The 14,883-nt window shown below is 41.6% G+C and overlaps 3 protein-coding genes across 3 annotated transcripts; all 3 read left to right on the top strand.

Moving 5' to 3' along the window:
* Nucleotides 1-1,367: 1,367 nt before the first annotated feature.
* LOC135947817 (uncharacterized) lies at nt 1,368-2,700 on the top strand. The gene is made up of 7 exons (XM_065496770.1): nt 1,368-1,618; nt 1,673-1,744; nt 1,796-1,980; nt 2,044-2,091; nt 2,147-2,174; nt 2,236-2,300; nt 2,354-2,700. The coding sequence occupies exons 1-7, from the start codon at nt 1,435-1,437 to the stop codon at nt 2,504-2,506; spliced, it is 735 nt and encodes a 244-aa protein (XP_065352842.1). The 5' UTR covers nt 1,368-1,434; the 3' UTR covers nt 2,507-2,700.
* An 832-nt stretch (nt 2,701-3,532) lies between these two features.
* Nucleotides 3,533-6,156, top strand: LOC135947816 (uncharacterized). The gene is made up of 14 exons (XM_065496769.1): nt 3,533-3,564; nt 3,626-3,659; nt 3,716-3,783; nt 3,862-3,963; nt 4,020-4,322; nt 4,375-4,439; nt 4,496-4,531; nt 4,626-4,743; nt 4,796-4,914; nt 5,008-5,082; nt 5,136-5,178; nt 5,233-5,306; nt 5,370-5,466; nt 5,757-6,156. The coding sequence occupies exons 4-14, from the start codon at nt 3,879-3,881 to the stop codon at nt 6,038-6,040; spliced, it is 1,299 nt and encodes a 432-aa protein (XP_065352841.1). The 5' UTR covers nt 3,533-3,564; nt 3,626-3,659; nt 3,716-3,783; nt 3,862-3,878; the 3' UTR covers nt 6,041-6,156.
* A 550-nt stretch (nt 6,157-6,706) lies between these two features.
* Nucleotides 6,707-14,799, top strand: LOC135947757 (VPS35 endosomal protein-sorting factor-like). Its single transcript, XM_065496692.1, has 19 exons — nt 6,707-6,895; nt 6,964-7,060; nt 7,116-7,325; nt 7,385-7,756; nt 7,808-7,941; nt 7,991-8,152; nt 9,138-9,306; nt 9,370-9,542; nt 10,158-10,258; nt 10,318-10,499; nt 10,562-10,705; nt 11,975-12,141; nt 12,197-12,359; nt 12,835-13,027; nt 13,089-13,228; nt 13,283-13,445; nt 14,109-14,242; nt 14,303-14,434; nt 14,496-14,799. Exons 1-19 carry the CDS (start codon nt 6,870-6,872, stop codon nt 14,586-14,588), a joined length of 2,955 nt encoding a protein of 984 aa, XP_065352764.1. The 5' UTR covers nt 6,707-6,869; the 3' UTR covers nt 14,589-14,799.
* The last annotated feature ends 84 nt before the right edge of the window (nt 14,800-14,883 follow it).

The raw sequence follows: 14,883 nt of genomic DNA, 5'->3' as shown, positions 1-14,883 counted from the left end.
CAGCTGTGCTTTTCAAAGGACATGAACATCAACAGCACGCCAGCAACTGCTACGTCAGAGAAAAATACGGCCAGCATGGCGGCAGGAAGCGGCGCAACTGATGCGCCAATTTTCATCGGCACTGCATCAGTCGCAGAATCCAACTGTGGACTGACAATGAGCAAAAATTTACATTATACACATCTTTGCGAATAAATGTTTTGCATAATATATATTTTTATTGTAATGAAACGCGCGAAAGATTTATTTTTCATCTATATAAGTTCAATAATCCTGTTACGCAAAATATACTTTAAAAATAAATAATGAATTTTAATTGGTCAGTGAAAAAGTAGGGAAATAAAAAACAATTATCTGTAGTGTTATATAAAAAGCTACAATTTTCTGAGCACACCAATCGATTCTTGAGGGTTGAATTATGTAAAGTGGATATTTTTGCAACTAAAACGTTTGCAGCGATCATTTTTCCCGCCAAAAAAAATGAATGCGAGATCTGCGCATGCGTGAGAGCTGGCTGGATCTGACAAATAAGTCATTCCTACAGCTGCGGTCTCTCTGCAAGTGCCCAAACCAGCTCTGACGCATGCGCACTCCTCGCATTCATATTATTGTGGCGGGAAAAAAGTTCTTTGTCTCGCTGGACGTTTAGGTCTGAAAAACATCCACTTTGTCTAATTCGACCCTCAAGAATCGATTGGTGGGCTTAGAAACTTATTAATCAAAGACGCTCTTTAAGTTCCTGACCTGCTTATGCATTTTTTTTTATTTTAGTCGGTAAGCTGAAATTTTTAACTATGATGATGAAGTTTTACAAAATTTCTGACTATTTGTGAGCGCAAAATCATTTTTCCCATATGTCATGCCGGAAGTGCAGTCTCGCCGAACAGGATATTTAGAATACAGAGCACGAAAGCCAGAGCAAAACACTCGCACCTATCTAGCTTTTTATTTTGCTCCTGTGCAAGCAGTGATGTAGATATCAGAGTGTGGTCCATGTCCAGCCTTTTTGGTTCTTTTTAGCAATTATGACTTCCATCTGTTCAATTATCCTTTTATCGGTCATCTTGATTGCAATCACCATCTCGCAAGCTGAACAAGTAAGTCAATTTATATTTAAATGTTTAATAAAACGAACCTACTTTCGTTATTTAAATTTGTTTAATTGAAGAAGCAGATAATTAAGGCGGTGCGAATCAGCGGCAATAATGCGGGTAATCACAATAATTTTAGGATAAATAATGAAGCAAAGATTTTGGTCTAATCGGTAACATAAAAATATTTCATGTTTTTAAAAAGCCCTCAAAATTAAACTCCTATCCTATTATGTATTCATTTTAATGAACAGATATATGTTTAAAAGGTCGTGTGAAAATACGTCTCGTGAAAACACTTCGAAGACAAAATGTAATCAGGTGTTGCGGCTTCAAAAAGTGCATGGGAAAAGCTACTAAAAACGGGACAAAATACAAAACGACTACTCAAACTTTCCCACCTACGCTTCCTGTGACTGACGACGACGGTGCGATACCAACCACGGTTCTGGAAAATGCGGCCATTGCGACAGGAAGTTCTGCCATTACAAACGGGGAAAGTGCTGCTGCAAACAGTGAAATGACGAGTAAGTAGTGAAAAATGAAAATTTTATAATATTTGGTTCAAATGTTGGAAACAGCAGCTCAAGATTCTCAAGATTCGAGCGCGATTTCTACAGAAAATAACGCAGTCAGCATCACATCATCTAAAGGTATGACTATAAATGCGCCTACTGACGTCACCATTCAAGGAAATAATCCAGCTTCAGGAATAACTTCAACTTTAAAGACCTCATCATTTAGCAATTTGCCAGTTTCAATAACTTTACCACCAAGTGTGCCGCCAATTGGAACAACCACTTTGGCATTAAATCCTGCTCCAACGTCTTCAACCATCACGACAACAATTACAACAACCAAGACTTCAACAACAACTACAAGCACGACGGTATTATATTGACATAGTTCAATATTTAATTTGCGGCAAAATATTAATTAAAAAATAATTTAGCCTATCCCATGCTTATTGCCGTGCAAGGATTTTGATGAATTCTTATTGGTGACCGAAAATATTTATTCTTTAATTCTTGTTGAATGCAAGATTTTCTCCATAGGCTAATCCAACATCAAAACCATCTCAGAGTATTCATATAGCATCAATATTTATCAGTGCAACAAAAGGGTTAATTTTGTGTTTCTATAGCTGATGGCTCAATTCTAAAGTCTACAAAGTGTGGCAACAGGCAATATTACGTTTCGACAGCTAAAGTAGAAATTTCAAGATGCTAACGAGGCCTTTTTTAAATTGTTGTATTCAAAAGATGTCGAGAAATGAAGCAGGACTGCGGTGCAAAGCGATGGACATGTCTCTCCTGACCGTTACCTCGATCGAAGAACTGACCTGTCTCAGCGGTTTGCAAGGTTTTCGCACATTTTCATTTACTGCATGTATAAAAAAAGAAAATTCAATTTAATTTCCAGATGGAACGTTTTGGACGAGTGGCACAAAGGGAAACGACAATCCAAGCTGTGGCGAGATTTTCGGGTGGTGTTCAACTGGGTTCAAAGTGTTGCAAACCCTTCTTTCAGCGCCCAATTATTTCCTTCCAACCACCAAAGCCCCTTCTTCCACCGAAAGCTGTCTGGCAGTCGTCAACGCTGCAGCAGAAAGCGGGATGATTTTAAAAAGATGTGACGAAGCGCTGCGCTTCATCTGCCAGTTCAACGTCGACTGCCCGAAATTATGCGATAAAGATGTGTGTTCATTTATTCTTGGAAAACTTTTCAATTAAACTTTTTAAAAGGTTTCCTTGTTTGACCCGACTGGAAATTTATTAAGTATACAGAAATATCACACTCTGGATTATATTTTAGGAATTTGCATATCATTTAGATAAAACTTCCTACGGAATTTGGATCGGGATTGGCAACTACACTTATCTCCTGGGAAACAAGCCGGTTTTTATAAAAACTAACCCTTAATTTTTGTCTTAAATACATTTGGGTAGATGACCTGGCAGTCCAACTACCTCCGTTGCTGCGCTTTGGGAATGGAGACGCTCAGCATTGACAATTTGGCAGAGCAAATTGCCCTTAAAATGTTTTCTCTAAACTTTACTACAAGTCTGATGCAATATGGTGCAATTTTCCCTTACGAAATTTGCATTTGTAGCAAACTGGAAAGCAAATTATAATTACTGGACTTCCGGCACGTGGAAAGGCGCTCCTCCGAATCAGTTTTCTTGGTGCAAACCCAGCGGGCCGTCCGTTCTCGCCGGCGATTTGGTTTGGGAAAAGGGACAGCCGGACAACGCGGGCAGCAACGAGAGCTGCGTCCACTTCCGCTTCGTTTTGAATTCCACAGGCACCATCATGACCGATAGAAACTGCACAAATAAATACATATTCGCTTGCAAGGTGGATTAATTAATAAGTTAATTTTTGTAAATTTGATTAAATATTCCTTCAGGGTCCTAGAAGTACAACCCCAAAACCATGTGTTGCTTCGTGTCCGATTGAATGCAAGCGAAATGTAGGAATCTCGCTTTATTTAATGATTTTATACTAAAATAATATTAAAATAAAATACATAGCAAACGCTCTTCAATGCTAATAATGAGCTTCTTGGTATTTCTAACGAAAAAATATTTATATTGAGTATTTTGATACATATAAACCTCTAGAAATATTTTCGTACGGCAACTGGTACGATGGGTGTGGCAGGAACATTTTAACTTTTACAACTAAACCGGTAAATTACTTTACAATCATTTCAACTGATGTATTTGAACCTGAAATACGAAACCTTGTAAAATTATTTAACTTTAAGTCGAGCTGGGAAAATGCATGGGATTGGTGCTGCCAGGTCAGCTTGACCCTGATGTCAATGGAGTCGGCGGGAAAAGCGAGTTGCTTTTCAAAAATGTCCAGAGTATGTGGCCAAAGTGTCAATTAAAAACTTTTATTGACATTCTGGTTTTATTTTAGCTAAAGGGTTTCCAGCGTACATACTTGGAGACTTCTGGCTTTCAGGGACGGACCAGGGCTGTCCTTCCACCTTCCGATGGTGTTCCCTGAGCAAGAATTTCATCAACCCTGAGCTGAAATGGAAGGCTGGACATCCGAAAGACGGTTTAAATTGTGTTTATCTCGAGGTTAGAAACGGATCCGTGCTGCTCGCCTCCGCCAACTGCGCCGAGAAGAAAGATTTTCTCTGCGAAGTGAGGAAGAAGGCGACCAGCCAGAAGGCCACGCAGACCGAATGTGCAGAAATTTGGGATGTTTCGAATGGTTTTAATCGGGATTTGTGTTTGTTGAAAATTAATTAATTTTGTTCCCCCAGAACAAATCGACATGCTCTTGAACGCGAGCCAATTTCTTACGTCAAACATCTCTATTAATCAGAAGGTCGTTATTATATAAGTTTGAAGCTTTTTTATTTGACCAAACGTTATATTATTTAGTGCTTTTTGAAATGCATTGGAGTGGAAAATGGATTGGTATAGTATTCAATCATTTGTAGGGCTGGGAGTTTTATTTCAGTTATTAAACTGATTAAAATTTATTCTTAATATTTCGTTTTTATATTTTAAGTTCGACTTCAATGGATTGGATAGCATTGCAATGCTCCGCCAGATAGAATTCGTATCTCAAGAGGATCCCGCAAAACTGCAGCAAGGATTTGGTGCTTACGACGAGTGCAAAGATATGAGTAACAATCATTTATACTGTTTAAAAACCAATCCCAGTATAATATTTTATAGAAAATGACGATGAATGTTCGACTGCCTACGAGAATTACAAATGTGGCCAGGAAAAGGTGCCAAGTTTAGTCTCCGATATAGTCAAAATAAACAATAACGATGGAACATTCGCAACCCAGGTAGCAAAAGAGATTGGGGGGTTTCAAAACATCTTGGCGAACCTATAAGATTCTCCTTGAGATTTTCAGAAATTCTTTTTAAATATTCTATAGGTTTTGCCTCCGACGCCGTGTATTCCGTTACGCAAATTTTGTTGGATGTCAAATTCTACTCCATGCGAAATAAATGTAAATAGAAAATTAATTCTTAATACGGCGTATATAATAATTTTTCGATACAGCAAACGGCCAAAGATTTGCTGTACAATTCTTCAACTTTATCTGGTAATTTTTCATGAATATTTTATTAAAGTCATGCGTTCACATATTTTTGAAAAGACAAATATGGATCCATGAAAACATTGCTGAACAGGACGTATTACGTCGGAAATGTCGATCTTTCTGGAGCGATTGTATAAACGTTTATTATTTTATACATTTGACACATATATCCAGAATTTCTATATATATTCCAGAATCCCGTTAATGTGTACAAAATATGCTGTGAACGTGGGTTCAAAATCTACGAGCCTTCGAGCGTTGCGCAGTTGAAACTGACCAACACAATAACCGGTGAAAATTCCCTTTCTTCTTTTAAAAACCATCTTAGACGAAATTTGGAAATTTCTGAGCACACCAATCGATTCTTGAGGGTCAAATTAGTTAATATTCATTTTTTCCTAACAAAAACTGCAGCGCTACACGTGCGAACTTTTCCCGCCAAAATAATAAGTGCGCATGCGTGAGAGCTGGTTATTTGAGCACTTGCAGAGACCCCATTACATCTTTCTCAAATCCAGCCAGCTCTGACGCAGCTCTCAAATTGTTTTGGCGGGAAAAAATGTTTGATTTGGAATAAATAGGGGACCCTGGTACGACGGTGCCAACCGGCGACACGGAGTCGATCAACCAGACGCACGAGGTGTGGTGTCGCAGCCGCCAAATTCTGCACGACTCTTTCTTCAACACGGCGCCGTCCGCCTTCCGGTACCCTTGCGTTGAAACGCTGATGGGAGTGAGCAAATACAACTTCCTGCTGGAAAGATATGAATACTACAGCCCAATCCTCTTCAACCGATACCTCTACCCCCAAAATTACACACCTGTTACCGGATACTTTTATATCTTTTTGTGTGAAGAACCATAAGGATGAGGGAATAATTGTATTTTTATTGTGTGAAAATGTTATTTTGTGCAGAGGATTTATTTTCACATCTAAAATACAGTTAAAATTTCCCGCGTTTTTCATGTTATGGACGAAACACCAAATCAGTTGGCTTTAAAAAATATTTTTTTATGTATTTAGCGGTATTTAGTTTGGATTCGGGCTGAATAATTGTTTAGGATAATTTTGACATGGATTTTTAACGAGATTAATTGAAAATTGAAATAAAATTGATTGGTAAAAAACAGCAGATTGTGTTTCATTGAATCATTTGGTCTAAACTCTCAAGTTCTTTGACGTCTAATCAAAATTCTTTGCGTATACAACGGAGTTTTTAGCTTTTTATAAACGCGATGGCATAAATTCTTCAAACCACGCACCCATGCTCAATGGGGAAGATGATTTTGTTAGATTTCCAGCGATAGTTTGCCTCAGAAATCACGAAAAACGTTAAAAACATTGTATTTTTCGTTCAACTGAGGGGGAACAGGGAGGGAGTAACAAAAAGAGCGCGCTTCAACGCCGAAAAACTCCAACTCCCGGCTGCAACTAATGAGCTGCCGAGTAGCATTCACGTGCAGCCAATGAAACGGAGGGATCTGCGCGTTCGCGGGCCAATCAGCGGCGCGATTTAGTGGGCGTCGGCTATTTACCTCTCTCGGCATTTTCAGCAGTCATCTGTGAATTTGTGTGTTTGCCTGGTTGACAGAGAGGCGGTGCAGAAATGCAGACAATTAATTGAACGGATGCATTTACGCCGATTAATTCGCAACGAGTGTAGAGATTCTTTTGCCACGATTCCCCGCGTAAAATGTCCAAATCAATCCCGTTTCAATGGTGAGTGCAAATTTACAAATTATTCCGCGCAGATTATGTCATACATAATTTGACTGTGCACAATTCAGGACGCCGAGAAAACGAGACTTTGTGTTGGAGAAGAGATTCTTGCGCAGCCAACGAGACGACGTGATGGACCACCCTCTGAGGCCGTTAATCGGACCAGTATTATTGTTTTAATCCGTCCTGATTAATTAATCTCCGCGGCTTTGTTTTGAAGGTGACCGAGAGCAAATCAATCAGCAGGAAAGTGAGCAGCGCCGGCAGCAGCACGAACTCGTCGACGCCCGGCACGCCGCAGCCGCGCAGAAACGTGACGGCGGTGCTGGCGGACCCTCTGGGCGCGGCCCTCGACGGCACCGACCCGCTGAGCCAGTTCGCCAAAGAGGAGCTCGATCCTCTTTCTAAAATCGCCGTGGAGGAGGCGAATGTGGGTTTAATTCACGTCCTGAGAAGAATAAAAATTGAAGAATTTGTTTTTTAAATCAGTGGGAGCAGCCGGAGCGGCGGAAAATCTCGGACAGTTTCGAGGACGACGTTCTGCAGGAGTGGTCGGCGAGGAAGGCGGCCATCCTCACGCGGTTCACCACCTCCGAAAGGCTGTCCATCATGACCAGCTTCTTGTCCGGCGGAGATAAAGTTGTAGCGCGGCCGCAGGCTGTCGGTCCGCCGCAAAACGCGGTCATCGAGAAGGTGAAAAACCGGCTGGAGCAGCTGGACGAGTTCGAAGAGGGCTCGGTGAAGGAGGAGGGCGACCTGACGCAAGGCGAGTACGTCGCCAGGATAGAACAACTCAATTCCGAGCTGAAACAGGCCTGGAATACGGACCAAAGGGTTAAAGCCTTGAAAATCGCCATTCAGGTTTGATTTTTCAAGAGTTTAAATTAATTTTTTATTACTTTCCATTTGCAGTGCTCAAAATTGCTTGCCGACACGAACGTGACCCAGTTTTACCCGAGCAAATTTGTCCTCATCACGGACATTCTGGACATTTTCGGACAGCTCGTTCACGACAGGTTGAGATCCAAGGCTGAAGGGAACAGAGTGTAAGCTTTAAAATGAAATATGTGAATTTAATTAATTATTTCCTGCCAGGAGGGGCAAGCTGCCGGTCGATTTCACGCCCGACATGGTTCCCGAGGCAGCCAAAGAGACGTGCCGCAATTGGTTCTTCAAAATCGCCTCAATTAGAGAATTGGTGCCCAGATTCTACGTCGAAATAGCCATCCTCAGATCCTACAGTTTCCTCACATCCAGGTGAGAAATTATTGAGGAAAAAAAAGCCGCCGAGACCGAAATTAATTAATTTGGCGCCGGAAAAACCGCATTAAATTTCTCAGGTCGCGTGACCTGAAACCTGAGGCAGGTCGGTCCCAGGAAAAGGTGAATAATCATCGCCAAATATGCCTGAAAATTCTGAAAAAGCATAAAAAATGATTTCTGAGTCGATCTCAGGTCGCGGTACCCTGAAAAAGGTCGTTAGGGTACCCCAGGTTGAAGCTCTCTCCAAAACCTGTCCAATGAGGGCTCGTAGTGGAAGATCAGACAAACGGCAGAATTTAAAGAAAAATACAACCATTTTCGTCCCGCACAGAAGAAAAAAAAGGAAAAAATTAATTTTAATTTTTCTATGGGCGCGAAAATTCTGAAAATCGGTTTCCAGACCGGCAGTGGTCCTGCACATGCGATGAACTTGGTAAAACTCTTTAAGTTTCCTCCGTTTTGAGATAAAAAATTAATTTCCCCTGCATTAAGTGCAAAAACACGTTTTTTTCAAAATCCTGCTAGTACTAGGATTTTGATCTAATTGGCTCGTAATTGGTCTCAACGACTTTGATAACCTTTCACGGATCTTGCTCCATCTACTTTCTGCGGAAAATCCGGGAAAATCCATGTCAGTATTTTTTTTTTAAATTTGACTTTTTCAAAAATTAAGACGAAAAAAATCGTAAAAATTCCAAAAATTGTCCGAATTTGAAAAATTAAACACAAACGGATGCGCCCCACCAAGGCGCATCGATTAGTACCAGAATCGGCGCCGACCGGCCCACAGGGGCCCACCTGGGCCCCAAAATCAAAAGTTCGAAATGTCACAAATCGCGTTTTTTGGCTTTAAAAATAAATAACTCAGCTCCTATGGGTCGTAAATTGAAAACTAAAATTATTCAGACTCGCCGTACATTTGTGCGTCTTTTAGGCTCTTTCATGACTTAAAAATTTAACTTTCCTTCGTCCTTTTTAGCGAATTCACTCAAGCGCTTCTGCGGCTGACACGAATGATCCGCGGAATCGGCGATCCTTTGGTCGCGGCCTACGCCAGGTGCTACCTGTGCAGGGTGGGTCTGTCCATCACCAGGGACCGCTCCTTCATCCACGAGAACCTCTACGACTTCCTCGCCGCGCACAAACAAGTAAAATCATAATTATTATTTATTCAGAGAGGAATTTGAATTTTTCTGTCTGCTTACAATTAGCTGTACAGCAGAAGCGTCAGGGCGGAGCTGCTGAGGCAGAAGGTGGACCTGGGCAGCTACCTCACCCTCTACACGCCGGCCCTCGACTGGATTTTGCAGCTGGCCGCCCACCCTGGCACCGAGCAGCAGTTGCTCGACGTTCTCACCATTTGCAAAAATCTCAATGTCAAGAGGTGGGCATTTTTTTGTTTTTAATGCAATGTTTATCTGAAAGACTCGCTTAATTTAATTTATGGTCGTGTACCCTGAATACCCTGATCATCCTGAAGGCTTTAAAAGGGTCAAATCGTACATATTCGGAAAGCTCTTGACTTGGGCAGTCCAACGGTGTGAAAATCTTGCTCATCAGATTAATCCAGAGCCCGTCAGGCGTCGTTAAAGTGGCTTGAAATGGGAATTTTATGTTTTTGACTGATCGAGGGCTACCCTGACGCCAGGGTTCGAGTTCTTGACTGTTCTGATGGTATTTTCTGACCTCAGGAATGATCCCCCAAGTTGTACCGAGGGTAAAAGTCAACCAATTATGATTTTTTTATTTTCTCAAAATTCCCCTGAACCCGAAAATTCATTTTTTCACCGCCTTTGACCCTTTCTATCTCAAAAACTAAAGGTTTCACCATCCTGATTTTTTCTAGGCATGTTACACCCACTAAGATCAACATTTAGACCAAAGTTTGATTTCTTAGCTTTATTTAGTCTTAATTTTGCAAGCTCCAAAAGTCCCGGAAACTCAATAAATAAAATAAAATTCAAACAATGTTACTAAATAATTTGGTAACTGTCCTCAGTGGTTTGGTGCTCAACTCTGTGATGGTTGGCTTCAAGGCCGTGTACATCGCGGCCAGGGCAACGCATTTTGTAGATTTAATTACCGCCTGTGATGATGACGGTAATTGATCATCTGATTTCCGCTCTGGGACAGCCCATTAATTACGAAAATTTGGACAGGATTTCCTCAGTACATCCTGTTCCGGACGCTTGGGCTGTGCGTGGTGGCGGCCGAGCCGCCGCGGGAGCAGCACCACGCGCTGCTCAACGTCGTCTGGAAGGTGGTCAGCCGCCTCTCGGACGTCGGCCACTACGCTGCCTGCGCCGAGGTCTGGATCGAGTTCGCCGCCAAATATTTCGGGGTAGGCAATTCGCTGTTTTATGTTCAAGGGAAAATGATTTTTAATGTTTGTTTTTTTGGCAGAAAAACGAGGTGAATGCGATTCTGCACGACATGATCCGCCACCTGACGCCAAACAGAGCTTACGAGCAGCATTACCCGCAGCTGCAGTCCGTTGTCAGCATCCTCCTCAGAAACACGCAGGACCCGGAAATCCTGTTTGGAATGGTGGGTTTCAATATTATAAGTGTTCCTGTTAGTTACGCCCCCTTGAAAGACCGATTTTGTACCAGAAAAATTCTTAATTAGCCCGGAATTTAGGTTAAATTTATTTTGTTAACGCTTTTTTTCATTTTTCTCTGACAATTAAGCCAGGAGATTTAAATATTGCGTGTTGTAGGCATAAAATACAAAATTTAAATTACGGAAACAGATTAGCGTTCATATCAATTTTAAAAAATATATTTATCGAGGCGGTGAAATTGACCAAAACACCAAAATATGAGTAAATGCACCGGCAAAAAACCAATCTGGGGCCTGGCCTCAGGTCGTGCGTGACCTGAGGAAGGTCAGTGAAAGGCAAGGTTCACAAATCTTCTCCAAGTATCGCCAAATGTGCTTGAAATTAGTGAAAAAAGCATAAAAATTAACCTCGGAGCGGATCTCAGGTCGCGAGGTACCCTGAAAAAGGTCGTTAAGGTACCGGAGGTTAAAGCCCATGCTAAGACCTGTCCAATAAGGGGTCGTGGTCGAGAATCAGATGAACGGCTGAATTTAAATAAAAATAAAACCATTTTCACCCGTGCGCGAACGGAAAAAATTATTTATAATTTTTCTATGGGCGCGAAAAATTGGAAAATCGGTTTTTAGACTGGCGGCGGTCTTAAGCATGCGTTGGAGTCGGTTAAACTCTCGCAGTTTCCTCCGTTTGGAAAAATCACTAATTTTCAAGTTCCCATGTTACGGAGAGAGTAAAAAGTCCCGTTTATCACATTTAAAAATCAGGATTTTGATTGGATCGGCTCGCATTTGGTCTCAAAATGACCCTTGATGAATTTCGCGTCGATTGAAGTTCCAATTTGTTTTCGAAATTTAACCCTGGACCGGAAATGATTGAAAATTTCGACTTTTTCAAAATTTGGACCGAAAAAAATTCTTAAAAATTCTAAAAATGGTCTGAATTTGGAAAACTGCACACTAGCGAACGCGTCTCACTAAGGGGCATCGATTGGTACCCGAATCAGCGCCGTCGGAGCCATAGGGCCCCATCTGGGCCAAAAAAACAAAAGTTTGAAATGTCGCAAATCGCGTTTTTAACTTTTTAAAATTAATAACTTGGCTCCTATGGGTCGTATGGTAAAAAACCAAAGTTTATCAGACTCACCGTTAAATTCTACATCTTTTAGGCCATTTTGCCACCCCCGCCTACCCCCAAAACCATTTAACAATGGGTCAGATTTGGTTTCAGACTTGGAAATAATTTTTTTTGCGTTTCAGGACAAATTTCTGACGTTCATCGACATGTTCCAAAAAGAAGTGGTGAAAGTGGAGGTGTGCAAGCTGATAATGGAGGCGTACTGCAGACAGAAGCAGGACGCGGTGCGCGATCCGGTCGTCATCAACGGCGTCATGTTCCTCTGCAGGGTCCTCCACGACTCCGTCAAGTACATTTAAAGCTTCATTGCAAAGATCATCTGTGTTTAATTTAAATAATTTCAGCGCGATGACGGTGGACGACGAGAAGCGGCAAATTGCTCAACTCATCTGCGGATTTTTAAAATCGGTCGATTTCGGCAGAGATTTCGAGCAGCAGCTCGGCTTTTACGTTGACGCCAGGGCTGCGTTTACCAATCTCGACTACATCCACCTCCAACTCGTCCAGGTATTTCTCCCAGGGCATTTTCCAAGACATGGAACTAAAAAAATAGAAAAAATAACCTTTTTTCGATATTTTTGGTTTTTTGTGCCTTGATATCTCGAGTTCTAACCATTAGAAATGCAAAAATTACCCACCGTTAGACTCGTCTCGACCTCCCCTTACAAGCTTAAGGGTGTAGGGGGTGCTCACCCCCTTCACCTTTCAACCCAATCGCTTTAAATTTAATAAAAAAATTTAATAACGCTTCCACTGGGCTTAAAAACACTTTTTCGAGGGGGTTGATGAAGTATAGCATCTTAGGGGTGGAGGGTTAACACCCCTAAACCCTCCAGCTGGTCAGAGGAGGTCGAGACGAGTCCAACGGTAGTTAATTTTTGCAATTCTGATGAATTTGATATTAAATTTAATAGTTAAGCCGTGAGAATGAAGGTAAAAAATAGGAATGTTATTTTAAAAAGAAAATTTATTTCATTTTTAGAGTGTGAATCGGCTGGCCGTGGAGACGAGGAAGATCGTGGGCGGGCACCACACGCGGAAAACGGCGTCGTTCGTGCGCGCGTGCGCGGCCTACTGCTTCATCAGCGTGCCTTCCATCTCGAGTGTGATATTCCGTCTGCAACTGTACCTGCTCTCCGGACAGGTGGCGCTTTCCAACCAGTGCCTGGGCCAAGGCGAGTCGCAAATCAACCGCAATAAAATTAATTAATAAAAAAGAACAACCTGAAATTGCAGCTGACGCGTGCTTCAAGGCTGCGCTGAATCTGATTCCGGACTTTCCGAAAACGATCGAGGTGGACGGCAAGCCGAAGAGCTCCGACTTTTTCCTCGCCACATATCTGTCTAATTTTATGTCCACGTTGCTAATTGTGCCAGTAAGTATATAGTGATTAGCCCTTTTAAAATCGTGTTTAAAACGTTTTTCGCAGGATCCGCCAGAGCAAGGTGTTCTGTTCCTCACGAGAGGGCTGCTCAACTGCATCAAAAATCGCCAGTGGGACGCTGCATTTTCCAAAACGAATCTCTACTTGCAAGTTCTTTGCCTCTTGGCTGCCTCGGCTCAGGAATCCTATCCTTACCACATCGAAAAAGGTTTAAAAATTTGTTTTTTAATTAAAGAAGCTCAAAATTCGGAATTTTTTGAAGATAGCCGCGCAAAGATGGCGGCCTAAAGTGTCTATAAGGCTTTATAAATATTTTTGTTTATTGGTGCACAGATATAAATAGCCTTTAAGCGAAATCAGCGTCAAAAACTATGGAAAAATGAAAATGCAATCCTTGGATCGAGATTTTAAAACTTGGAAAAAGTATTTTAAATCATTTAATTGGTCGGACGCTATTTGACGCCATCTCGATTGATTCTTCGCATGCCATAATGACTGAATTTGATTTTAAAATCATTTTTCTGAGCAAAGATGGCGGCCGCAAGTGTCCAAGAGACGAGAAAACTTCCCTTTGATCAGAAAATTCATAATTTTGAAATAAATATAATTGAATTTATTGCTTGGACGCTATTCAACGCCATCGTGATTGATTCTGCGCAGACCAAAATGACTGCCCATTGATTTTTAAGTCATTTTTCTGCGCAAAGATGGCGGCCGAAAGCGTCCAGCAGATGAAAAAAGGTCGCATTGATTAGAAAATTAGTAAATTTAATTTAATATATTACTTGGACGCTCACCAACGCCATCTTTAATTATCCTGCGCAGACCAAAAGGACTGCCCTTGATACTAAACAATAAATTTTATTTTCAGTTGACTCGAACGACGCTCTGTACGGCTCGGACCCAAAGTTCATTGCCGAGGTGAACCGCTTGGGCGGCGTCGTGGTCGAAGAGATTTTCACGCAACTGCGCGCATTCGACGACACCACAACCCACGACAAACAAGTGAGTGGTTTTTTATTTTAACTACGTTTTGGACTAAAATGATGCTGTTGAAATTGGCAGGCTAGTCTCTCGTTAGAGCTTTTAAACCGACTCGTCAGCCTCGCGGACCTGAGCCAGCCTTCGTCGTTCAAGTACGCAGGAAAACTGTGGGATTTGTGCCACAGGCACGGAAAACAGGATAGCAAAGTCGTCGTAAGTACATTTTATCTTTTATTGGTTAAAAAATAAATTATTTGTTTTAATTTTATTTCAGGAGAGGACGGTTTGGTATTTGCAGCAGAGGGCTGCCTTGCCAGGCGGAGAAAAGTGCAAAGAACTGCTGGCGCGAATCCAGCAGCCGAGTTGACTACTCTCGTCGGCGTCGGACCAATGAACTAAAGTCAAGTGCCATTCATTCCATCGTTATTTTGGCGACCAATTTTCGTTAATCACCAAAACGCAATAAGCCTAGCTATTTTTGTAGGTGTCTCATTACTCGTGTTTTATTTCATTCAGCGCTCCATTGTTAATATTTTATTATTGTCCACAAATAAATTTATGGCTGTACTCATTTTCAACTGCAGAGTATTTTAATTCTCAAATAAATACGGATGCCAAGCAGGGTGTTTTCCTGATTCAGGTATAAACTACCCTTACAGCTG

The sequence above is a fragment of the Cloeon dipterum genome, chromosome 1 (genome assembly GCF_949628265.1).
Source record: "Cloeon dipterum chromosome 1, ieCloDipt1.1, whole genome shotgun sequence".
NCBI classification, from domain to species: Eukaryota; Metazoa; Arthropoda; class Insecta; order Ephemeroptera; family Baetidae; genus Cloeon; species Cloeon dipterum.
Note: the sequence above shows the minus strand (reverse complement) of the source record. Positions and strands in the feature narration are given on the sequence as shown.